The sequence below is a fragment of the Heterodontus francisci genome, chromosome 12, assembly GCF_036365525.1.
Source record: "Heterodontus francisci isolate sHetFra1 chromosome 12, sHetFra1.hap1, whole genome shotgun sequence".
Lineage (NCBI taxonomy): Eukaryota > Metazoa > Chordata > Chondrichthyes > Heterodontiformes > Heterodontidae > Heterodontus > Heterodontus francisci.
In genome coordinates this window covers 22,078,481-22,105,564 of record NC_090382.1, presented here as the reverse complement: position 1 = coordinate 22,105,564, position 27,084 = coordinate 22,078,481, and the positions used below count along the sequence as shown (strand labels likewise).

Sequence of the window (27,084 nt, the reverse complement as noted above, 5' to 3'; positions counted from 1 at the left end):
GTTGTTGACTATTGACAGCTGAAGTTGACACTGCTATTACCTGAGGTCGGTACAGACTCGGAGAAAATAACCATGTACTTTATATCGGAATTGTTTTACTTGTGGGATGCCTCTACAGTTTTGATAATGAGATTCTATAAAATTCACTGATGAACCTGCACACGTTGAGGTATGTCATTTGGTAATAAGAGGCAATGTTGAAGAGTTATCTTTATATTTCTAAGCATATATTACATTGCGTTTACAGCACTGAAGTAGGCCATTTGGCCTAACTGGTCTATGGTGGTGTTTATGTGCCACATGAGCCTCTTCCCCCACCGCTGCATCTAACTCTGTCAACCTAACTTTCTATTCCTTTCTCTCTGATGTACTTTTCCAGCTTCCCCTTAAATGCATCTAAGCTATATGCCTGAACTAATCCTTATGTAGTGGGTTTCACATTCTAACCACTCTCCTGAATTTCCCTATTGGATTTATTAGTGGCTATCTTATATTTAGGGCTCCTAATTTCAGTCTCTTCAACAAATAAAAACTACTACTCTACATCGATAGTATCTTGAGCCTCATGCTCCACTTATTTATTCAATTTTGCTTCCCCAATTTCTCTCTACTCGTCCACTAAATCCTTTTGCAGCTTGTTGTACAAGGTTACATAGATTCCCTTATGATACGTTACCCAGTTAAGATCTTTGAGAAGTTTAATGCATCAGTTTGCAACCTTTTCAGAGAGGTCATTCTTCGTGTGCCATTGAGTGTCAGCTATCCAATCACAGAGAGCTTCACAGCCAACTTCGACTCTGCTCTCACCTGTCATTCAGAGACACACTTTTTCAGTTGGGACCACTGGATAGTTATCAGGTGCAGGAACTCTGATTGATACTTTCTCCATTCCAACTGTAGGAACACGGAGTGTCTCTGCATTACTGGAAAATAGTGGTGCTTTACCCATGATTAACAAGGTGTCAACCTTGACTCAGTGGGTCAGGGAAGTTGTGGGTTCATAGTCCCACTTCAGAGATTTCAACACATAATCCAGCTTCACACCTCAGTGCAGTACTGAGGGAGTGCTGTACTGTCGGAGGCTTCTCAAATTACAACAGTGACTATCCTTCAAAAATATAGTCATACCACAAGTCTCAGCCAGAATGGAGCCAATTGGGTAATTCCTCCCTCAATCACGCCTGGAGACCACATTGCTGCAAGTGACTGGGATTGATTTCACTATATAATTTGCATCATGCAATTACGTTCCACTCACTGCATTTTGGGGGAGAAATAATCCCGAGAGACTCTCAGCAGTGTTTTGATCATGAGTTCTCTTTGCTGTAGTGTGTCGACATTCTGGTTAAATAGACTCTGTTCATGGAGTAAGTAGATTCTATTGGCTGCAAATCCTGCTATAAGTTCCACCCCAGCTCCAACTTATTAGCTGACACAGTGGGTCAATAGTCACTCTGTCAAAAGTACTTCATTGGTTGTAAAACATTTTAGGATGCCCTGAGGTCATGAAAGGCGCCATATAACTGTAAGTCTTTCTTTCTTTCTCTACTACTGACCCAGCTAAGACCAAATAACTCAGCAGAGTCCAGAGACTGAGCCATCTAGCTCAGTACAACATCAAGTGGTGCAATTATCCCCACGAAAATTAGGGCAGCTTCAATTTAAAAAAATATATAGATCATAAATACAAGCGTTTGTGTATCTCTCTTATGTATGCTTACTTTGTGTCACAATTTTGCATCAATATTTTAGAATGGCAAATATCTAATATCAACAGGCCAACATTTCACATTGGAAACCCTTATGAGAATGCGTTTTGGCCACATTTTGTTCAATACAAAAGGCGCATCTGCCTGTCAAGATGCAGTTGCAAGCCTACCACTGGTGGTAGTGTCAAATGAAGCAGCCTAGTCTGACCAGCATTTTGCTACTTAAGTTAATTTTTTTTCTGTTCTCCAAGTCAAGTAAGTTCATTAAAAAAATGTTGTGCTTTCCTTACTCCCACTCTTAATCCTCTTGTGAGCCCTAGCTGCCATCACCCTGCCCTGGACCTGTGAGAGACCACTTGCTCTCTATTGTTGGCTTGCGGCTGTTTAGACCACTCCTGCTGCTTTATCTTGCCATCCTCTTCCATTTTTCTCTCTAACTATGGAGAAACAAAGAGATTTGGGCTTCCACATACACAAATTATTTAATCAAAAAGGTTAGTGGAATTTTAGCCTTTATTTCAAGTGAGCTGGATTACAAAGGGGAGGAAGTGATGCTTCAGTTGTACAGAGCTCTGGTTAGACACCCATCTGGAGTAACTGCGTTCAGTTCTGGACACCACCCCTCAGGAAGGTTATATTGGCCTTGGAGGGGCTGTAACACAGATTTACCAGGGCTAAAAGCATTAAATTATGAGGACAGATTGCATGAACTTGGCTTGCAGTGGATGCTGAGGGACAATTGATGTTTTCATGTCTGAGATCGATAGATTTCTGGTAGGTAAGGGTATCCAGGGATACACAGCTAAGGTGGGTAAATGAAGTTGAGATACAGATCAGCCATGTTTTATTTGAATGGCAGACCAGGCTCAAGAGGCTGAATGGCCTACTTCTGATTCCGTGAACCTATTACAATAGTAACTACAATCAAAAGTCCTTAATTGGCTGTGAAGTGCTTTGGGATGTCATGAAATGTAAAAGGAACTATACAAATGGCAAGTCCTTGTGCTTTCTTTACACCAACAGCCATATATGGCAAGTAATAACATTTACTTCTAGTCTCATTCCTGGACTCTTTAACTTTACAATGCTCAGTTTCCCATCATGTGGTTATTATCATTAACTTGTTTAATGACTAATACATACGATTTCTTCACGCCTTGCATTTTATTTAACTTAAAGCTCAATAAATCTTTTAATGCCCGCTTACTGAGCTGCGTTTCTTCTGCTCCAGTTTTTCACCTTGTGCTCCTAACTCAGTCATACATGGATTTTTTTTAAAAACTCAGGTCATTGACTTGAAACCTTAACTTTGTTTCTGTTTCACAGATGCTGCTTGACCTGCTGAGTGTTCCCAGCATTTCCTGTTCTTATTCCCATTTTACATCATTATGATTTAATTTGATCTATTTCTATGTTTCAGTTTTCTCCTTAGTTGAGGTTCAAAATAATCTCCTTCCTGGATGATTTGATTTATTTGAGTTTTATTCTCTTGCAGTTTTATTGCAATAGAATCGTAGTATCATACAGCACAGGAGGTGACCATTTGGCCCATCGTACCTTTACTGACTCTTTGAAAGAGCTATCCAGTTAGTTCCACTCCCCTGTTATTTCCCCAGAGCCCTACAAATTTTTCCCCTTCATGTATTTATCTAATTCCCTTTCGAAAATTATTGTTGAATCTGCTTCCACTGCCCTTTCATTCCAGATGAGCGCAACTCACTGCTTCAAAAAATTTCTCTTCTCAACTCTAGTTCTTTTGCTAATTACCTTAAAAAATGCAATAGTTTATTTTTAAACCAGAATAACATTTCACCCAAACATATTTCAAAGAGCTATCTATATTATATATTCCAAGCCTTGCATAAGCCACATAAATCCTTTAAGTGCCACACTTATTCCCTGTAACATATTATTGATATAAAACAGTGTATTTTTCATATACTCATATCTCTGTCGGATTTGAGTGATGAAATACCACTGCTGTGATCCAATCTCTTAATGACATCCTTCATCTGACAGGTTTGAATGATGTATATTGCTGATCAAATATTGCAATCATAACATGATGAAATATTCACTTGGAAAGCACTGATGGACAATGAATGGTAGATAGGCCCCTCCAACCTAATCCTGGAGTGGGGGGGGGGGGGGAAAGCTGTGAGATGGGGACTGACAATGGGGCAGAGCGAAGGCTGGCAAAGTATTTAAGGTACACTGTGAGCTGGGAAATGCTCTGTGCCACTTCATTAATTGTACATTGCAAATTCAAGAGAATTTGTTACAGTGCAAGGCAAAAAGCTAGAACATATAATGAGCTTTAAAATAAACATTAAGAAACCAAGATGAAAGACTAAGGCCTACAGTGCAGGACACTGCCAAGGTTCAAAATGGAGGCAGCAAGATAAGAAGTGGTGGTTGGGAAATTCCAAGCATTTAAAAGTCTGTTTATTGGAGGAGAAAGGGAGGTTAAAGAATTAGGCTGGGAGCTGGTGCTTTCAGCAGACTGCAGGGGAAATAGAGGCAGCATTGCTGGAAAATGAATAATAGAGGAAATATCACAAATCTAATAGAAATGCAGGATAAAGTGAGAAGAGGGGCGGATAGACAAGGTGGGATGGATTTCTGTGAGGTACTGTGTTTATTTTCACGAATGAGTGGGCCTGAGGATCTGGCTTTAAATTGTATTATACAAGATCGTCATGAAATATTCTCTCAGAGCATTTAGCCCTCAAGGCTACATCCATCTGCTCTGGTCAGCACCTGTGTAACACTCATATACAGAGCTGTGCACCATCATCACTTGGAATCACAGAACTTTAAAGTAGGGAGGGAGGCCACTTGGCCCACCCAGCTTGTGCTGGCTCTGAAGTGCTTATCCACTTAGGGCTCTTTTTGTTTGGGCTGAAGGCATTAGCTGATACTGCAGTGTGGGTGCCTGCAATCCCACAGTAAAGCCCCAAGTAACCACACTTCACATATGAGGCAGACAGTCAGTGTCAGTCAACTAGTTCATCATGGAGCAGGCTGCAGAAACTCACAGCTGAACCTCATTCTCTACACACACAAACACACACGCCCCCGGTGTGAACTGTAGCTAAAAAAAAATTCCCTCCCTAGTCCAGAATCCCTGAGGCAATTGGAGCACTCTGTTGCCTGAGCAAGACTAGTTAAACCAGCGCAAACCAAGCATTGTACCCAGGACCTTCAGATTTATGTGGTTTAAAACTACACCAGACCAACTGTGACTTTGGGCGGACACCACTAATTATATCCCTCCAGTTCCCTAAACATCCTTTCACTACTCTCTGTTTTCTGTAATTTAACCAACTCCTTTTCCATTCTGTCCCACTCACTTTAATGCCTTGAGCCTTCATTTTATGAACAAGTCTCCTATGTGGCAACTTGTCAAGGAAAATCCACATACATAAGGTCTATGACACTACCATTATCATTAAATTCTGTTATTTCCTTAAAGAACTCTATTACATTTGACAGACATGACTTGCCTTTTATAAATCCATGCTGCTAGTCCTTAATTAACCCATGTCTTTCTGGCTGAGTATTAATTTTATCCTGCATTATGGGCTCCAGAAGGTTAATGACTACACTAGTTAGCTGACTGGTGTATTGTGAACAGGTCACAAGATGAATCCTCAGTATTGGTAGTATTCAAAGGAATGGTTTAGAGCCTATTTGAATCCTGTTTCTCGATGGCCCTCGTCAGACATGCTCCTCCATGTACTCCAGAGACTGTATTCTTGGCAAGTCTGGCTGTGGGATATTGAAAGAGCTGTGATTTTGTGTTGCCCTCTCTCCTTTTCTCTCTCTCTTCTGATGGAAGGGTTCTATTCAAATACAACTATTTAATAGCTCAACAAAAGCTCGAGGAACAGCACCTCATCTTTCAATTAGGCACTCGACAATCTCCCGGGCTCAATAGCGAGTTCGATAATTTCAGATCATAACCACCATTCCCATTTTTTGGAAAGCAGGATAATGATTCTGTTGTTGCCATTTATACCTCCTGAAGACCCACCTTTTGTTTCTTTATTTGTTCCATTACTACCCCTTTAGCCTTGCATCATCACTTTTGTCATTTAATTTCTCCTGGCCTCCACCCTATCACAGATCTTCCCTTTTGTTCTTTCCTCCCCTCCCCCTGCCTCTGTACTTGATGAAAATCTGTTACATCTCTAACTTTTTCCATTTTGATGAGAGCTCATTGACCTGTATCTTTCTCTCTTCACAGAGCTCCGCTGCACAGGGGGAATTGCAGAAACGCAACCCGCTCCTAGTACCCATTGAGGGAAAACCCCGGTCAAGGTGTTGGCCTGTGGCCAAAACTGTTAGCAAGTGGCATGGTGGCGGACACTTACGTTTGGAATGCTTGTCACACAGCGCTGATGCCCGCATGTCGCACAGTCGGATCGTTCCTTTACTGCTGCTGTACACAAACATGTTACATTGGTGTGGGTGGAATTCTGCTGCTGTGATCACCTCTGTCAGCTCTTCCATGTTGGCAGGCTTTATATCTACAATATCTGAAAGACCACGATTTAAGGAAATAACCAGCCTCAAATACACTGTCCACTACCCCACTTCCTATGCTTCCAAATATAAAAATACAACATTATACTTAACCTCCTGTGTCCTGGATGCACTCAAACGGCAAACTGACTGGGGCATGGGCTTTGAGTCAATGACCAACACCTTCCATAACCTTGCTGTGTGCAAACTGGCTGTCATGTTGTCCTATATTACAACAGCGCCTACACTTCAAAAAGTCTTTCAGCGGCTCTGAAATGGTCTGGGACATGCTGACATTATGAAAGGTGCTATATAAATGCAAGTTCTTCTTTCTTTACATGTCACTAATTAAAATGGATGATGGAATCTCAAGGGGACTGGAATAAACGTGTGGAAGTTAGTGCAACTGTATTAAAGCACATTATACGCAAGGATTTAACACCCAGGGTACTGAAGGAAAGTGTAGCGTGTCGGAGCACTGCTTCAGCAGAGATCAGCTCACTCAGCTATGAAAAGAAGGGGCTTTGATACTGCACTTTATGTTGGAGATAGGGTTGCCAACCCTCCAGGATTTAAAGATTAAACTCTGGGGGGGGGGGAATTTTATCCTGGTGGAGGGGGTTTCAACGTGTGGAAAAAGTGACGCTGAGATCCCCGTGTCGCCTCTTCGCCGGAAAGCCTGCCAAATTTATTGTCAATCAGGCACTTAAGTGGATAGCGGTGGGCCTTCCATAGGATCAAGGACCCCATCTATGGAAGTCCTGCCCCTGGAGAGCTGCCAGCCAATCAGAGGCAGGAAGTTGCAGTGCCACTGTGGAGGCGGTGGCTGCTACTGGAGGTGCACCTATCGGAGGCCAGGGAGCATCACTGGAACCAGGCCTCAGGTAGGTCAGGGTGGGAGGGTCCCGCAGCGGCAGCAGCAAGGGCAGGGGGGTGGCTCTCAGCCGGGCCCCCTCTTTTCCGATGCTGGGTCCTTCTTGCAGGCACTATGCCTTTTAACAAGGGACCCACACCCCCTGAAGCCAGGAAGCAGCCCGCACGGTTTGTTGTGCGCCGACAGGGCCGCCCGCCGCACGGCTAATTGTGGAAATGGTGGAAAGAGGCCCTTAATTGGGGGTTAATTGCCCAGTTAAGGGCCTCAATTGGCAGCAGGGTGGGTAGGACATTCACAGATCTTCCTGCCTCGGACTAAATTTTGGCAGAGGCAGAATGGTGGCAGGAACCCCCCTCGCCACCATTCCACCTGATTTTATGCTTTCCCACCTCCAAACACGCCGCAGGTGAGAGCATAAAATTCCTCCCAGGACACTGCTTCAAGCAAACCGGAGAGAAAAATCATAGGAGCATTTAAAAAAAAAGACTAAGAAAACAATTTAGAGACCTTTGTTTATTGGTTACACCATAAAAACCAGAAGAGCTGATTGACGGGCAAGACTTGTCCATTTGGTTCGTGAAAAGTCTATTCACTTCCCATTGGCCGTGGGAAGGCAATGCGCAGCAAGACTGGATGTGTTGGGTGGCCAAAGGTGGGAATCTGGGGGAGGTGCAGACGGAGGCAGGATATCATAGAGTCATTTATGGCACAGAAGGAGGCCATTCAGTCCATCGAGTTCATGCTGGCTCTCCACGGAGCTACCCAGTAAATCCCACTCCCCTGCACGATCCCCGTAATCCTGAAAGTTTATTTCCTTCAAGTGGCCATCCAATTTCCTTTTGAAGTCATTGATGATCTCCGCTTCCACCACCCTTGTGGACAGCAATGTCCAGGATGATACCTCTTAGAAAACGTTGAAACAGAGTCGGCAACCTTCATCGGAGGGTCAACTGTGCCTCTGCCAAACTGCTACACCTTCAAAAGGAATGCCGCAGAATATGCAGCACAGAAACAGGCCATTTGGCTCAACTGGTCTATTTATGCTCCACTTGAGCCTCCTCCCGTCCTTCCTCATCGAACACCAAAATTAAAAACATTTGCCATCACTATTAATAGGCTGTAAAGTTTACCTGCAGTTCAGACAGACATTGAAAGCTAAAACTGGTGTTCAACAAATTCTGTAAAATAGAGAACTATGATGTATTTATTTAGCCAACTTAAGTTTTCTCTCACTCTATCTACCAAGAGGTCAAAGCATACTTAGAGATGACAGAAATAATATGAAGTAAGTTAACACATGAAGAAAGTGGTCTAAATAATGAAAAGCATGGTTTCCACCCTCAAAGCCTCTTAAAAAGTATACATCTGATTTTTCTAGTTCTGTACTAATCTTTAATAACAGAATATATTACAAAACCTTTTCTTATAGCCATTTGAAAGAACAGTATGCAGCAGGCATGAAAGAACTCTATTCCTGGAGCAGTAACTTTTCGTTAAAGCTAAAGGAGGAAAAACAACTCTAAACAGAACTGAAGTGGTTATTATCCCTCCAAGGATTTCTCTTTCTCGAAAACAGAAGCCACCCAGGGGCAAATAAAAGTCAACATAGCAGAGGTGTAAGTAATGCCTTGGGGCAAACCCATTCCCAGGCTCGATAAGGCCACAGTTCTGAGTACTACAGGGCCCTTTAAATCCACTTACTATTGATCAGGATTTTAATTGCTCCTCTCCCTAGCACTAGACGCAAAGGGGCTGGTGTCAAATGGAACGAGACCCGTTACCAGAGAATCAGCATCAATAATTACCTTCATCAATCAGGAGCTGTCACTGACTTGTTTGAGCCCCCTCAGACAATACCGAGATCGAGACAGGGTAAGGCCTATTAAATCTCACAGCACAACTGTCACAATTGACATGGGGGAGGGTAACAGTGACACATCAAAACTGGTTTCATACACTATACTGAGAAAGCAAGTTGAAAAATAAGTTCAATTAACCCTTGGCTACTTGCACTGACAGGACAAGGCATTTCCCTTCGCAAGCTAAGGACTTATAAAAGAAAACTCACCATCTTCCACTTGCCTAATTTTCTCCTGTGTGTGAGCTGAATCAGCCTTGGCTGGGATACTCTCCACAGTTGAATAGGCTACCAATACTCACTATTCTGCTCATATGAGGAAAGGCTGCTTGGTTGAGGTACTGAAGAATATGCTGACACCTGTGGAACTATTCGCCAGTGATAGTCAAAACCTTTGGGAGAGGAGGGGAGAAAATGGGGAAGCAAATTGGAATTTTCATTGAAGCTATAGGTAACAAAAAAAAGGTCCCTATTTACTCTGTCTCTGGCCCCAAGCCAATTCAGGATCCTATCAGACGGTTTCATCCACCATTACTCCATTGACCTTGGTTACGGTAACATAAAAAGGTTAGTTATTGATGCAAAATGTTTTCCAGTTCAAGGATACTGAAGCTTCGGTTGGTAATCTCCAGGTGCCAAAGGTTTATCCTCAAGTCATCAGCTGACATGTACGTCTCATAGTCGCTATTTACTGATATGGAGTTGATGTGATATGTATGAGCATTGGCAAACACTCTTCTAGGGCTGGCCTCCACCATCAGATCCATGGGCCTCAACACTGGTACCTGGGGACAAGAATATACATCAGTCTAAGAAAGAAAGTGCAGCATTCAACAGTACATCAATCCTCAGTCTAAGGGCTGTGATCTCCCCACATAGTCTTTACACAGAATCAGGCCATTCAGTTCAACTGGTCCACGCTCTAGTTTATGCTCCACACGAGCATCCGACAACCTGCTCCATTTAACCCTATCAGCATTTCTCCCTCATGTACTTATTTAGCTTCCTCTTAAAAGCATCGATGCTATTTGCCTCAACTGCTGCTTGTGATAGTAAGTTTCACATTCTCACTAGTCTATGGTTTTCACACTGGAGATGGGTGTGGGGGGTGGTAATGGTGGAACGGCTATCTCATCATCCAGAGATGTAGGAAAAGAAAGAAAAGGCAAAATACAGAAAGTTGAAGAAGCTGAAGGGGAAGATAGAAAGAAAATGACAGAGAAAAGAGTATACTAACGTCTCGACAAGCCGTGTGGTAGAATCTACTTTTAGATGTTGGTTGATCAGCACAAAGTGCCCTAATGCTGCCCATTGTTGACTGACTGGCAGCACATGGGGAATGACTGGAGGGAGAGCCATTTGGAAGGAATGACTTTTCTAATCTGTGATGATTCATGCAGTTTGGGAGGTGGAGGAGTCCATAAAGGCATAATGTACAACTTCCATCACCACCAGAAATGGTTGACTAGGACAAACTGGAAAACTTCAACAGAACCCTTTTTAAAAAAAAATGTTCATTCTTGGGATGTGGTCGTCGCTGGAAAAGTCAACATTTATTGCTCAACCTTAGTTGCTCTGATACAACTGAATGACTTTGCTAGGCCACTTCAAAGGGCGGTGAGAGTTAACACATTAATGTGGGACCAGAGTCACTCAAAGGCCAGACTAGATAAGGATGGTAGGTATTCCCTAAAGAACATGAGGAAACGAGTTGGGGTTTTACAACAATTCAACAGCTTCATGGCCACTTTTACTGCTACCAAGTTTTTAATTCCAGATTTTTTAAGCTGAATTCAAACTTTCAAATTACCATGTTGGATTCGAACTCTCAATCTTTGGATGATTTGTCCAGTCACATAACCCCTACTTTACCATAATGAAACACAGTGACCACAGGAATTAAAAAGGAAAGGTAAATAACACCTGATGGAGTGCATTGCTCGCATTTTATAAAACCTGCCCAATATTCAACCTGCTTCAATGGGATTGCAATCAAGCGGGTTTGGCATTTGGTGGATGCTCTGCTGTGTCAGATTCCTACCCAAGCTGCGAGGCTGCAAAATCAGCAGCATTGCCCTTAATTGAGAAATACCATATCACACTTTAAAAAAAGTTTTTGCAGCTCAGTGAATTAAATTTTCTGCCTCATTACGAGATTGAGCCAGAGTTGAGAAAATTCCCAGCATTTCATGCTTGGCTTACATTCGGATGGTAAGGGGGATGGGGTAGGCTGTTGGGGTTGGGGTTGGGGGTGGGGGGAGGTGGAGAGACAGCTACAATTGGTCTCTGGGCTGCAGCAGCAGACCAAGGGGGGAATTTTATGCTCTCTCCTGTAGTGGGCTTGGAGGCGGGGAGAGCACAAAATTGGGTGGGATGGTAGCGGTGGGGGTTCCCATCCCGCCTCTGCCAAAATTTAGTCCGGGGAGGTAAGCCTGTGAATAGCATCCCCGCCCTGCTGCCAACTGAGGCCCTTAACTGAGAAATTAACTGCAATTAAGGGCTCATCCCGCTGCTGCCGCAAATAGCTGTGTGGCGGGCAGCCCTGTCGCTGCATGGGAAGTAAAACCATGCTGGCAGCTTCCTGGCTCTGGACCGGTGGTGGTGGGGGAGGGGGGGGGGGTGGGGGTGGGGGGGGTGTGGTAGGGGGCCCTTCATTTTATTTATTATTTAGAGATACAGCACTGAAACAGGCCCTTCGGCCCACCGAGTCTGTGCCAACCAACAACCACCCATTTATACTAACCCTACAGTAATCCCTTATTCCCTACCACCGACCTACACAAGGGGCGATTTACAATGGCCAATCACCTGCAAGGCTCGGCTGTAGGAGGAAACCGGAGCACCCGGCAAAAACCCATGCGGTCACAGGGAGAACTTGCAAACTCCGCACAGGCAGTACCCAGAATCGAACCCGGGTCCCTGGAGCTGTGAGGCTGCAGTACTAACCACTGCGCCCTTGATAAAAGGCACTTAGTGCCTGAACGAGGGACCTGGCATCAGGAAGGAGGGCCCTCTGGGAGAAACCTCTCTGCCCATGCTGTCCAACACCCTACACCCCTCTCCCCTCCAACCCCTACCCGACAAGACCCCTCCTGCCCTGACTTACAAAGAACAAAGAAAAAGAACAAAGAAAATTACAGCACAGGAACAGGCCCTTCGGCCCTCCAAGCCTGCGCCGATCCAGATCCTCTATCTAAACATGTCGCCTATTTTCTAAGGGTCTGTATCTCTTTTCTTACTGCCCATTCATGTATCTGTCTAGATACATCTTAAAAGACGCCATCGTGCCCGCATCTACCACCTCCGCTGGCAACGCGTTCCAGGCACCCACCACCCTCTGCGTAAAGAACTTTCCACGCATATCCCCCCTAAACTTTTCCGCTTTCACTTTGAACTCGTGTCCTCTAGTAATTGAATCCCCCACTCTGGGAAAAAGCCTCTTGCTATCCACCCTGTCTATACCTCTCATGATTTTGTACACCTCAATCAGGTCCCCCCTCAACCTCCGTCTTTCTAATGAAAATAATCCTAATCTACTCAACCTCTCTTCATAGCTAGCGCCCTCCATACCAGGCAACATCCTGGTGAACCTCCTCTGCACCCTCTCCAAAGCATCCACATCCTTTTGGTAATGTGGCGACCAGAACTGCACGCAGTATTCCAAATGTGGCCGAACCAAAGTCCTATACAACTGTAACATGACCTGCCAACTCTTGTACTCAATACCCCGTCTGATGAAGGAAAGCATGCCGTATGCCTTCTTGACCACTCTATTGACCTGCGTTGCCACCTTCAGGGAACAGTGGACCTGAACACCCAAATCTCTCTGTACATCAATTTTCCCCAGGACTTTTCCATTTACTGTATAGTTCACTCTTGAACTACACCTGTGGCCTGGGTCCAGCACCGCTCCTGGATCTCTGGTAGGTGCTCCTCCAGCAGCAGCCTCTGCAGTGGCGCTGCTCAGTGGAAGATCTGCCGGCCTCTGATTGGCCAGTGGCTCATACGAACATATGAATTAGGAACAGGAGGAGGTCACTCGGCCCCTCGAGCCTGCTCCACCATTCAATAAGTTCATGGCTCAACTCCACATTTCCACCTACCCCTGACAGGTTATCAAGAATCTATCTACCTCTGCCTTAAAAATATTCAAAGGCTCTGCTTCCACTGTTTTTTGAGGAAGAGAATTCCAAAAACTCACGACCTTCTGACAGAAAAGGTTTCTCATCTGTTTTAAATGGGTGATCCCTTATTTTTAAACTGTGACCCCTAGTTCTAAATTCTCCCACAAGGGGAAACATCCTTTCCACATCCACCCTGTCAAGACCCTTCAGGATCTTATATATTTCAATCAAGCCGCTTCCTACTCTTCTAAATTCCAGCGGATACAAGCCTAGCCTGTCCAATCTTTCCTCGTAAGACGGCACGCCCATTCCTGGTATTAGTCTAGTAAACCTTCTCTATACTGCCTCCAACGCATTTACATCCTTCCTTAAGTAAGGAGACCAATACTGTACACAGTACTCCAGATGTGGTCTCACCAATGCCCTGTATAGCAGAAGCATAACCTCCCTACTTTTATATTCAATTCCCCTCGCGATAAACAATAACATTCTATTAGCTTTCCTAATTACCTGCTGTATCTGCATACTAACCTTTTGTGATTCATGCACTAGGACACCCAGATCCCTTTGCATCTCAGAGCTCTGCAATCTCTCACCATTTAGATAATATGCTTCTTTTTTATTCTTCCTGCCAAAGTGGACACTTTCACACTTTTCCACATTATACTCCATTTGCAGGTCTTTGTCCACTCACTTAACCTATCTATATCCCCTTGCAGCCTCCTTATGTCCTCTTCACAACTTACTTTCCTACCAATCTTTGTGTCATCCACAAATTTAGCAACCATATGTTCGGTCCCTTCATCTAAGTCATTTATATAAATTATAAAGAGTTAAGGCCCTAGCACAGATCCCTGTGGCACACCACTCATTACATCTTGCCAACCAGAAAATGACCCATTTATGCCACTCTGTTAGCTAGCCAATCTTCTACCCATGCCAATATGTTAACTCCTACACCATGAGCTTTTACTTTCTGCAATAATCTTTGATGTGGCACCTTATCAAATGCCTTCTCGAAATCCAAGTACAATACATACACTGATTCCTCTTTATCCACTGCACATGTAACTCCCTCAAAGAACTCCAATAAATTAGTTAAACACGATTTCCCTTTCACAAAACCATGTTGACTCTGCCTGATGACCTTGAATTTTTCTAAATGCCCTGCTGTAACGTCTTTAATAATAGCATCTAACATTTTCCCTAAGACAGATGTTAAGCTAACTGGCCTTTAGTTTCCTGCTTTCTGTCTCCCTCCTTTTTTAAATAAAGGAGTTACATTCACTATTTTCCAATCTAACAGAACCTTCTGCGAATCTAGGAAATTTTGGAAAATTAAAACGAACGCATCAACTTTCTCACTAGCCACTTCTTTTAACACCCTAGGATGATGTCTATCAGGACCCGGGGACTTGTCAGTCCGCAGCTCCAACAATGTGTTCAGTACCACTTCCCTGGTGATTGTAATTTTCTTGAGTTCCTCCCTCCCTTCCATTTCCTGACTTACTTGGCTCTCCAAGGGTGGGACTTCCAGCGACGGGGTCCCTAATCCTGTGGAAGCCCTCCACTGTCCATTTAAGTGTCTGACTGGCACTAGATTTGGTGGCCCTTCCGGAAAAGAGGGGACACGGGGATCTCGGCGTCGCTTTTTCTGGAAGTCGAGACCCCTGTCGCCAGCATAAAATCCCAGCCTAAAGGTCATCCAGCACTACCTGCTCCTGATCATTCTTTAGTGGTCCCTGCTGGAAAGTGCAGCTATGCGCGACTCTTGGCTGAGGGCAGGATATGGCTCACCTGTGATGTCTCGTACTGTTGAATTCTGCCAACACTCATTCTAGACCCACACGTGGCCAATGGGCTCAGGGGCAAGGGAACTGCAGGTGGATGTGGTGCTCAGTACAAGCCAGGTCTTTCAGGAGTGAAGAGGAGGGAGAAAGGTGGAAGAGCTGGGGTAGGGCAGGGAATGAGGGAGATTTTATTGTTGTGACCTAATTAATGATGGTAAAATTTCTAAATGATCAGTGTTCATTTCATTTTCAAAAATTCCAAAAAGTGTAAATTATTGGATAAGGATTACTGTAACTTTAAAATATTCCTGGATTTTGAAAGACCTTAATAAACAATCTGGAATTTTTCACCTCTAATTCAGAACAGTTCCATTATAACAGCAGGTGGCTTATTCAAGTTTCACTTGGGCCGCTCCAAATGATCTAGAACATTACCTTCCAATTGAGTCCAGTGAGTTGTTTTGCGTTTGTGAGTGAGTATGATTGTATGTGTGAACGTGCAAGTATTAATGTGCGTGTATGTGACTATGAGTGTGCGTGCCTGCAGGTATGTGCGTCTGAGTATTAATGTGTGTACACGTGAGTCAGAGAGTGTGTGGATGCAAGCATATGCGCGCGCAAGGGTGTATGTATGTGTGATTGTGAGTGCACACATACCTATCTCGGAGAGAGTTCAGCCCCAGATTTTGGGTAGCTGTTAGGGCACCAAGGGTGAGTGACAGCAGAGCACTGAACCTGCCAGCCCTCTATCTGAGCTGTGGCTGTGAAAGGCACTCTGGCTAATTCAGCGTGACAAAAATCAATGATGCATCATTTGGCGGGGTTGGATATTGCCGAGTGCCTGGGGAAGCAGGTTGAGCTGTTTATTCTGAGATGAAGCAAACTTGACTGTCATTCATGCTGTCACCTCTGTAGGAGAAGGGCATCAAAACCTCGCTGGCAAAATCTACTGGCAAGACTGAGACAGTTCTTACTAAATTATTGAATGAAACCCAGTGACCCATCTCTAATTAGTCATACAACTTCAAAGGTCTCCAAGCACAATGAATCAAGCACTGATCTGTTTAACATGGCTGTCAGACAGTGCACACGCCAGAGCAAGATGAATTACCTTTAACAAATAACCTATGCTTTATTGTTTTAACTGGTTATATTGCACAGCTCCCACATCTGGGGAGATTCTACCTGCTGTCATGCATAACCCCACCTGCCAAGAATGAGGTATATTAATTTCGTCATATGAACATTGATTTTAAACTGTTGCTGGAGTGAAGAAATGACTTGTTAAAGAGATCGGCAGACCTTTGATTGGAGGACATTTGCATACTAAGAGATGGTGCTTGTGGAAACAAAGGACTACTTCCTGGGCCAATTAACCCAAATGGTGTTTTGATCACCAGACATTGAAGGTGTAAGCAAGCGCATTCCAGAGACTACTGAGATGACACAATCCACAAACGCAGGAGTGGTTAAGCCAGTTAGTCACATGACTAACCTGCAGCCAACTTGGTTTTTTGAATTGTGCCACACAGAAAGGAACAGAAGGCAGTTTGCAACTGAAGCTGGAACAAGGAAGCCTCTCTCCTGTCTCTCTCTCACTTTCTAAGTCACCGGACCCACGGAAGACACGTAAACCTCAAGACAGAAAAGACTCCTGCATCGAAACAAGTTGAAGCGTGAACTGGGCCCCAACAAACAGCAGGTCTTACCAGCAACCAAAGTCCCCACATCGAACTTAAAGGACTGTAATTATAGTCCCAATATTACCTCAAACTTTTGCCCTTTATTCTTTTCTACTTTTTCTGTCTCTATCTGCGTGTGTGTTTATCACGTATGAATGCTGGCGTGGTCGCATCGCTCATTTGTAGTGGTTAACCAGATTAGAGTTTAAGATTAATAAACTTCCACCTTTCTTGTTTAAATCGAAGGAAACCTGTCTGATGTCTTTTCCTTACAACTGGAGAAGTGAACAAGGATTCACTGAGGGAGAGCTAAAAACACTGTTTCTAAAATTAAACCATTACATTTAAGCCAGGCACAGGCCGAGAGGAAACCCCTAGACCCACAGTGGGGCGGCACAGCGGCGCAGTAGTTAGCACCGCAGCCTCACAGCTCCAGCGACCCGGGTTCAATTCTGGGTACTGCCTGTGTGGAGTTTGCAAGTTCTCCCTGTGTCTGCGTGGGTTTTCTCCGGGTGCTCCGGTTTCCTCCCACAAGCCAAAAGACTTGCAGGTTGGTAGGTAAATTGGCCACTATAAAATTGCCCCTAGTATAGGTAGGTGGTAGGGAAATATAGGGACAGGTGGGGATGTGGTAGGAATATGGGATTAGTGTAGGATTAGTATAAATGGGTGGTTGATGGTCGGCATAGACTCGGTGGGCCGAAGGGCCTGTTTCAGTGCTGTATCTCTAAACTAAACTAAACTAAATTTTTTTTTGACTGACACTTTCAAAGGGATGAACAGTGAGACGAAGCTACAGTATAAAGTCTGGTACTTGAACTTTAATGCTGAACTGATTTACCTGCATTGTTCCCTTTTCTCTCCAGTGTCACTGTGCAACATTGGGAGTGTTAGCCTTGGCTCAATGGTAGTACTCTTGCCTCTGAGGCAGAAGGTTGAGAGTTCAAGCACCCCCTCCAGAGACTTGGGGACATAATCTAGGCTATTACTGAGACTTGGTTGAGGGAAGGGCATGATTGGCAACTAAATATTCCAGGATATCGATACTTCAGGCGGGATAGAGAGGGAGGTAAAAGGGGTGGAGGAGTTGCATTACTGGTCAAAGAGGATTTCACAGCTGTGCTGAAGGAGGGTACTATGGAGGACTCGAGCAGTGAGGCAATATGGGCAGAACTCAGAAATAGGAAGGGTGCGGTAACAATGTTGGGGCTGTACTACAGGCCTCCCAACAGTGAGCATGAAATAGAGGTACAAATATGTAAACAGATTATGGAAAGATGTAGGAGCAACAGGGTGGTGGTGATAGGAGATTTTAATTTTCCCAACATTGACTGGGATTCACTTAGTGTTAGAGGTCTAGATGGAGCAGAATTTGTAAGGAGCATCCAGGAGGGTTTTCTAGAGCAGTATGTAAATAGTCCAACTCGGGAAGGGGCCATACTGGACCTGGTGTTGGGGAATGAGCCCGGCCAGGTGGTTGAAGTTTCAGTAGGGGACTACTTTGGGAATAGTGATCACAATTCCGTAAGTTTTAGAATACTCATGGACAAAGACGAGAGTGGTCCTAAAGGAAGAGTGCTAAATTGGGGGAAGGCCAACTATACCAAAATTCGGCAGGAGCTGGGGAATGTAGATTGGGAGCAGCTGTTTGAAGGTAAATCCACATGTGATATGTGGGAGGCTTTTAAAGAGAGGTTGATTAGCGTGGAGAGACATGTTCCTGTGAAAATGAGGGATAGAAATGGCAAGATTAGGGAACCATGGATGACAGGTGAAATTGTGAGACTAGCTAAGAGGAAAAAGGAAGCATACATAAGGTCTAGAAGGCTGAAGAAAGACGAAGCTTTGAAAGAATATCGGGAATGTCGGACCAATCTGAAACGAGGAATTAAGAGGGCTAAAAGGGGTCATGAAATATCTTTAGCAAACAGGGTTAAGGAAAATCCCAAAGCCTTTTATTCATATATAAGGAGCAAGAGGGTAACGAGAGAAAGGATTGGCCCACTCAAGGACAAAGGAGGAAAGTTATGCGTGGAGTCAGAGAAAATGGGTGAGATTCCAAGCGAGTACTTTGCATCGGTATTCACCGAAGAGAGGGACATGATGGATGTTGAGGTTAGGGACAGATGTTTGATTACTCTAGGTCAAGTCGGCATAAGGAGGGAGGAAGTGTTGGGTATTCTAAAAGGCATTAAGGTGGACAAGTCCCCAGGTCCGGATGGGATCTATCCCACGTTATTGAGGGAAGCGAGAGAGGAAATAGCTGGGGCCTTAACAGATATCTTTGCAGCATCCTTAAACACGGGTGAGGTCCCGGAGGACTGGAGAATTGCTAATGTTGTCCCCTTGTTTAAGAAGGGTAGCAGGGATAATCCAGGTAATTATAGACCGGTGAGCCTGATGTCAGTGGTAGGGAAGCTGCTGGAGAAGATACTGAGGGATAGGATCTATTCCCATTTGGAAGAAAATGGGCTTATCAGTGATAGGCAACATGGTTTTGTGCAGGGAAGGTCATGTCTTACCAACTTAATAGAATTCTTTGAGGAAGTGACAAAGTTGATTGATGAGGGAAGGGCTGTAGATGTCATATACATGGACTTCAGTAAGGCGTTTGATAAGGTTCCCCATGGTCGGCTGATGGAGAAAGTGAAGTCGCATGGGGTCCAGGGTGTACTAGCTAGATGGATAAAGAACTGGCTGGGCAACAGGAGACAGAGAGTAGCAGTGGAAGGGAGTTTCTCAAAATGGAGACGTGTGACCAGTGGTGTTCCACAGGGATCCGTGCTGGGACCACTGTTGTTTGTGATATACATAAATGATTTGGAGGAAAGTATAGGTGGTCTGATTAGCAAGTTTGCAGACGACACTAAGATTGGTGGAGTAGCAGATAGTGAAGGGGACTGTCAGAGAATACAGCAGAATATAGATAGATTGGAGAGTTGGGCAGAGAAATGGCAGATGGAGTTCAATCAGGGCAAATGCGAGGTGATGCATTTTGGAAGATCCAATTCAAGAGTGAACTATACAGTAAATGGAAAAGTCCTGGGGAAAATTGATGTACAGAGAGATTTGGGTGTTCAGGTCCATTGTTCCCTGAAGGTGACAACGCAGGTAAATAGAGTGGTCAAGAAGGCATAGGGCATGCTTTCCTTCATCGGACGGGGTATTGAGTACAAGGGTTGGCAGGTCATGTTACAGTTGTATAAGAGTTTGGTTCAGCCACATTTGGAATACTGCGTGCAGTTCTGGTCGCCACATTACCAAAAGGATGTAGATGCTTTGGAGAGGGTGCAGAGGAGGTTCACCAGGATGTTGCCTGGTATGGAGGGCGCTAGCTATGAGGAGAGGTTGAGTAGATTAGGATTATTTTCATCAGAAAGACGGAGGTTGAGGGGATACCTGATAGAGGTGTACAAAATCATGAGAGGTATAGACAGGGTGGATAGCAAGAAGCTTTTTCCCCAGAGTGGGGGATTCAATTACTAGGGGTCACGAGTTCAAAGTGAGAGGGGAAAAGTTTAGGGGGGATATGCGTGGAAAGTTCTTTATACAGAGGGTGGTGGGTGCCTGGAACGCGGTGCCAGTGGAGGTGGTAGATGCGGGCACGATAGCGTCTTTTAAGATGTATCTAGACAGATACATGAATGGGCAGGAAGCAAAGAGATACAGACCCTTAGAAAATAGGCGACATGTTTAGATAGAGGATCTGGATCGGCACAGGCTTGGAGGGCCGAAGGGCCTGTTCCTGTGCTGTAATTTTCTTCTTCTTCTTTGTAGACACTTGTGGTGCAGTACTGAGTGGGTGCTTCACTGTTGGAGGTGCAGCTTGATTCCTGGTTAGTGAGAATTAGCTAACGTTGGACAATATAACAGTTATGATGCTACAACAGGCCACAGAACCCCTAGGTTAGGAAGGGAAAAGGTCACTAATGGTTCTCTCTGTTGATCACTACTCAAAAATGTCACCTACTGAAAGCTGTATAGTGAGGACATGATAGGGGTCGACTGTGATGTTCCTGCCGTGGTCCAATAGCCTGGTAATAGTCACCGTCTAGCCTTGCACAAGAAGAATGGCCATGTGAGAAGTACTGGGAGGTGGGCTGTGTGGAACTGTTCCCCCATCCCCCACAACCCACCCTGGGACAAGTCAGCATTTCTAGGAGAGGAGAATGGCTGGACAAGATGAAAGAAAAATGTTTTAGATAGGCTGATACTCTCAGAGACAGCCCAGTCGGATCCCAGCAACAAGCAGATGACATTTTCTCACAGTTTAATGCCACCAATTTCAATTCCAGCTCTGACTAGCACAGTATACCAGTGATGCAAAGCACTTACTTATGCACTTCAGTAGCGTACAGGGGAAAACAAAGGACTAATTGGAGTGGAAAATGTTTGAACAGACAGAAAGGATGAAAGGTTGATTGGAGGACCTAAAAAACCTGTGTCAGCAGCATACCAGGAGGTTAATCTGATTTCATACATTGTGATTTTTTTTTTTTAATTGTTGACATTTTTCAATTTCCTGCCACTCCCAATTTAATTCTGGGTTTGAGTTGGATGAATTCTATCGCTGTTTTCTTTTACGAGGCTGGGGGTTGGGGAAGAACATCTATCCTTTTAAGCCGAGTCATAAAAAGGCTTAGCCTGCAGGTCAGAATGATTCATGGTGCAGTTGACAGCACAGCCATTACCTCATGGGGGGAGGTCATATTATCATAGGTAGTGGATGACAGTCACTGGAGTCACATGGCCTTTTATTCTTCAAAAGTGGGTTGGCCTTGTTAGTTGAGTGTAAATAGGAAGGATTGCACAGCTATCAAAAATACTCCAATCAATGTCACAGCGACCCTATCACCTCAGTTGATAAAGTGCATTGGAATATATGCAATGTTAACGTTTTGTTTGAGTGAACTGTTGCTTGTGTGGAGCTTTACGCTCTGGACCACCGGTCCTATGGACGGGGCCTGTTGCTGAATAGAGACTGTATTAAAGGTGCCCTTGCATTCCGATATCTGGGTTGACAAATCCACAACATTGCACATTAATCTCTCATTACACTGTTGAGCAGTATGTCTGTCAAACAGCCACATCGTTGAGAGATGCCTACATTTTACCGCCATTCCTGACATCACCAGCTGTGATTTGACCCTCAGTTTTCCCTTTGTTGGCTCAGGAGTTTGGTTTTCATTACGCCTCTGTGAAGTGCCTCAGGACTTTTTCTTAGTTCAAGGAGATACATTATGCAAGTTGCTACTGTTCACTCACAGTAGCTTACCTTGGAGTTAGCATTTGCAATGGAGTTGTAACAGGAGGAGAAAGGAATGGTTTGCGCATCCATTTGGTTGGCAGATGGGGGTTAAACAAGGGTAATAGTCAAAGGAAATACCTTTCAGCAAATTTTGGGAGGCGAGGTATTAACAAGAGTACTTTTTCCAGGTGACAGGCAGTGACTAGTGGGGTACCGCAGGGATCAGTGTTTGGGCCCCAGCTATTCACAGTATTTCATTTCCAAGTTTGCAGATGACACAAAGCTGGGGGGGGGAATGTGAGCTTCGAGGAGGATGCAAAGAGGCTCCAACGTTATTTGGACAAGTTGGGTGAGTGGGCAAATGCATGGCAGATGCAGTCTTCTGCTTCTTCTTTGGCCTCCTTGTCTCGAGAGACAGTGAGTAAGCACCGAGAGGTGGTTAGTGGTTTGTGGAGCAGCGCCTGGAGTGGCTATAAAGGCCAATTCTAGAGTGACAGACTCTTCCACAGACGCTGCAGATACAATTGGTTGTCGGGGCTGTTACACAGTTGGTTATCTCCTTGCGCTTCTGTTTTTTTTCCTGCCAACAGCTAAGTCTCTTCGACTCGCCACTCTTTAGCCCCGCCTTTATGACTGCCCGCCAGCTCTGGCGATCACTGGCAACGGACTCTCACGACTTCTGGTCAATGTCACAGGACTTCACGTCGCGTTTGCAGACATCTTTAAAGCGGAGACATGGAAGGCCGGTGGGTCTGATACCAGTGACAAGCTCGTTGTACAATGTGTCCTTGGGGATCCTGCCATCTTCCATGCGGTTCACATGGCCAAGCCATCTCAAGCACCGCTGGCTCAGTACGGTGTAAATGCTGGGGATGTTGGCCGCCTCGAAGACTTCTGTGTTGGAGATACGGTCCTGCGACCTGATGCCAAGTATTCTCCGGAGGCAGCGAAGATGGAATGAATCGAGACATTGCTCTTGGCTGACATACGTTGTCCAGGCCTCGCTGCCGTAGAGCAAGGTACTGAGGACACAGGCTTGATGCACTCGGACTTTTGTGTTCCATGTCAGTGCGCCATTTTCCCACACTTTCTTGGCCAGTCTGGACATAGCAGCGGATGCCTTTCCCATGCGCTTGTTAATTTCTGCATCGAGAGACAGGTTACTGGTGATAGTTGAGCCTAGGTAGGTGAACTCTTGAATCACTTCCAGAGCGTGGTCGCCGATATTGATGGATGGAGCATTTCTGACGTCCTGTCCCATGCTGTTTGTTTTCTTGAGGCTGATGGTTAGGCCAAATTCGTTGCAGGCAGCCGCAATCCTGTCAATGAGTCTCTGCAGACGCTCTTCAGTGAGAGATGTTAAAGCAGCATCGTCAGCAAAGAGGATTTCCCTGATGAGGACAGGTTGAACAACCTGCCATCTGATCTTGTGTGGAGGAAAATTCCTTCTTCTGAAGACTTGATCGCATGTGAAAGCAGCAGGGAGAAGATGATCCCAAACAGTGTAGGTGCGAGAACACAGCCCTGCTTCACGCAACTCAGGATAGGAAAGGGCTCTGATGAGGCACCGCTATGCTGAACTGTGCCTTTCATATTGTCATGGAATGAGGTGAAGATACTTAGTAGCTTTGGTGGACATCTGATCTTTGCTAGTAGTCTGAAGAGACCATGTCTGCAGACGAGGTCAAAGGCTTTGGTGAGATCTATGAAAGCAACTCAGAGGGGCATCTGTTGTTCGCAGCATTTCTCCTATAGCTGGTGAAGGGAGAACAACATGTCAATGGTGGATCTCTCTGCTTGGAAGCCACACTGTGCCTCAGGGTAGACACACTCAGCCAGCTTCTGGAGTCTGTTTAAAACGACTCGAGTGAAGACTTTCCCCACTATGCTGGGCAGGGAAATTCCACGGTAGTTGTTGCAGTCACCCTTGTTCTTATAGAGGGTGATGGTATTGGCATTGCGCATGTCCTGAGGTACTGTTCCCTCATCCGAGCACAGGCAAAGCAGTTCATGGAGTGCTGAGAGTATAGCAGGCTTGGCACTCTTGATTATTTCAGGCGTAATGCTGTCTTTCCCAGGGGCTTTTCCACTGGCTAGAGAATCAATGGCATCACTGAGTTCTGATTTTGTTGGCTGTTCGTCCAGCTCATCCATGACTGGCAAAGACTGGGCTGCATTGAGGGCGGTCTCAGTGACAACATTCTCCCTGGAGTACAGTTCTAGGTAGTGCTCCAACCAGTGGTCCATTTGCTTGCATTGGTGAGTGATCCAATGTTATTTGGACAAGTTGGGTGAGTGGGCAAATGCATGGCAGATGCAGTATAATGTGGATAAATGTGAGGTGATCCACTTTGGTTGTAAAAACAGAAAGGCAGATTATTTGAAAGGTAATAGATTGGGAAAGGGGGAGGTGCAATGAGACCTGGGTGTCCTTGTACATCAGTCACTGAAATCAAGCATTCAGGTGCAGCAAGCAGTTAGGAAGGTGAATGGTATGTTGGCCTTCATTGCTCCTGTACTCAAATCTTCTTGCAATGATTTCTTACTGCAGTTATACCGGGCCTTAGTGAGACCACATCTGGAGTATTGTGTGCAGTCTCCTTATCTGAGAAAGGATGTTCTTGCCACGCAGGGAGTGCAATAGCCTGGATTTTGTGGTAGGAATAATGGTGAGACTATCAGCACTCACCATCATTAAGAAATAAATTGAACAGCAATGTCCAGCAACCACACATGCACAGGTAAACAAGAAAATCAGTAAGTTGCTGTCTGAGTTGCGCCATTCCTCCAGAAGCTGAGCGATAACAGTATATGGCTGAGAGACTTGGCATTGAGATACATGGAACAGCGTTGAGTTGTGGTACTTACCCACTAAATGCATCATAAAAAGCTAGGCTTGCCCATTCAAGTGTAAGTGAATTTTTAACAGCATGATAATTGTTTGGCAGCAACTAAAAATCTCTCTGGCACTGAAAATTTACTTATGCAAATGGGGAGTCTCATTCCTTCAAATTTTAATTAATTTTGGAGATTTTAAAATTTTAAATTAAGCTTTTAAAATATTTTTCTTTGTCTCTTATTTCCCTCCCTTGATTGAATCGTTTTTCCTTTATTTCACTTTATATGATTTTACATTGAATTCATTATTCTAACTTTCTGGTTTCGATTGTGTGTGCCTCAGCTGGCATGGGCAAGACAGACTAAATGGTCTCCTTCTGTATTGTAAATCTTTCTAGATTTCATTCCTCAATCTGATTGGTCATACCGAGCAGGAAAGGCTGAATGTGCTGGGGCTCTTTTCTCGAGAAGGTGACCTGATAGAAGTCTTTAAAATTATTTATTTAGAGATACAGCACTGAAACAGGCCCTTCGGCCCACCGAGTCTGTGCCGACCATCAACCACCCATTTATACTAATCCTACATTAATCCCATATTCCTACCACATCCCCACAATTCCCCTACCACCTACCTATACTAGGGGCAATTTACAATGGCCAATTTACCTATCAACCTGCAAGTCTTTGGCTGTGGGAGGAAACCGGAGCACCCGGCGAAAACCCACGCTGTCACAGGGAGAACTTGCAAACTCCACACAGGCAGTACCCAGAATTGAACCTGGGTCGCTGGAGCTGTGAGGCTGCAGTGCTAACCACTGCACTGCCCATTATGGAAGGACTCAATAGAGTAGACAGAGATGTTTTCACTTGTGAGGGAGACCAAACCTCGGGGCCATAAATATGGGATAGTCACTAATAAAAGTAATAGGCAATTCAGGAAAAACTTCTTTACTTATAGAGTAGTTAGAATGTGGAACTCGCTAACATATGGAGTAGTTGAGGCGAATAGCAGAGATGCATTTAAGAGTAAGCTAGATAAGCACGAGGGAGAAGGGAAGAGAAGGATATGCTAATAGGGTTAGATGAAGAGGGGTGAGGAAGCTTGCAAGAAGCATGAACACTGAAAGGTCTGTTTTTATGCTGTATATTCTATGAAATATACTTTGGGATCCTCTCCAAGTATCTGCAGTGATGAATGATGATCGGTATACTCCAATTCACCAAGAAAACAAATCACTGTACAATGGGAGGAGGGGAATAGCACAGTGAATTGGGAGGGTGTGGAATGAGGGCACTCCTAATCCAATAGTCTAGGTTTAGCTATGCTTCAAGCTGCCATATTTCAGATGGGATGCTAAATCAAGACCCTTTCTGCATGCTTCAGTGGTTCCAAGAGGTTGTTAAAGAGGCCATTGCACTGTACTGTCTGAGCTGTATAATGCTATGATAGGTGTCAGCCTTGGCTTATGATTAGCACTCTTGCCTCTGAGTTAGAAGTTTGCGTGTTCAAGTCTCACTCTAGAGACTTGAGCACATAATCTAGGTTGACACACCAGTGCAGTACTGTAAGAGCGAAGCGCTTTGAGATGCTTCACATCTTACAAGACATTACATGAACCAAAGTATATTATGTTAAGTTCGGGTAAACTAAAATGTAGGAAAAAGGGATACATGGAATACCCACAACAATTAGTCATTGTTTGCCAAGGGATTACTTACACTATGGGCTGAATTTTGCCAGCCCTTTGGTGATGGGCTGGGAGGTGGGAAGACTAGCAAAATAGCGTGGGAAGCCGTCAGTTGGCGTGCTCGTCATCTTTCCACTGCCGTAAAATTTTGCTAACAGTGGGAAAGGTGACTGACGGCCTGTCCACACGGAGCCCAACTGACCAATTAAGTGGCTAATTAAGGGCCTCTTTCCACTTTTACTGGCATTTTACCAGCGGCTAAAGAGCCCAACGCTGTGTGGGGAGCCTGCCAGCTAAATCCTGGGAGCCTCCTGACAGGCTCTGGTGGAAGGCCCCCTTTTTGGGCACTGTTTGGCCCAGGAGGGGCCCTCCAGTGGCAATGGTACCACCTTCCCCCAGTGACCACCATGCCCTCCCTCCCCCCCCCCCCCACTGCCCCTTTGCCAGGGCCTGCCTGGTGAGCCAGGCCCCACTTATCTGACTTTGAGGTTGCCTTCCATAAATGCTCCCTCATCCTCCAGCTGCAGCCCCAGTAGTAGCCATCACTAGCGATGGCGCTACTGAGCCCGCTGAGCTGCTGACCCTCTGATTGGAAGCAGGCAGCCATATTTAATAGGGGCGCCAGCCCCTTAATTGGCTGCCACCGACAAAATGCAGCCCCGCATGTCCCCAGTTTTTGGCCCTGGCAGTGGAACCACTGCTGCTTATGTAAAATCCAGCCCTATGTTTCAGTAACAGTCTGAGTT

The 27,084-nt window shown here is 44.9% G+C and overlaps 1 protein-coding gene across 4 annotated transcripts in view; it reads right to left on the bottom strand.

The window, feature by feature from the left end:
• LOC137375776 (serine/threonine-protein phosphatase 2A 55 kDa regulatory subunit B beta isoform) overlaps positions 1 to 27,084 on the bottom strand; it is a 613,213-nt gene that overhangs the window by 39,517 nt on the left and 546,612 nt on the right. For all 4 annotated transcript variants that reach the window (XM_068043184.1, XM_068043187.1, XM_068043185.1 and 1 more), the window contains 2 exons: positions 9,576 to 9,753; positions 6,086 to 6,250 (listed from right to left, as the gene is read on the bottom strand). In XM_068043184.1, coding sequence (XP_067899285.1) covers positions 6,086 to 6,250; positions 9,576 to 9,753 — 343 coding nt within the window. The remainder of the gene's footprint in view (positions 1 to 6,085; positions 6,251 to 9,575; positions 9,754 to 27,084) is intronic.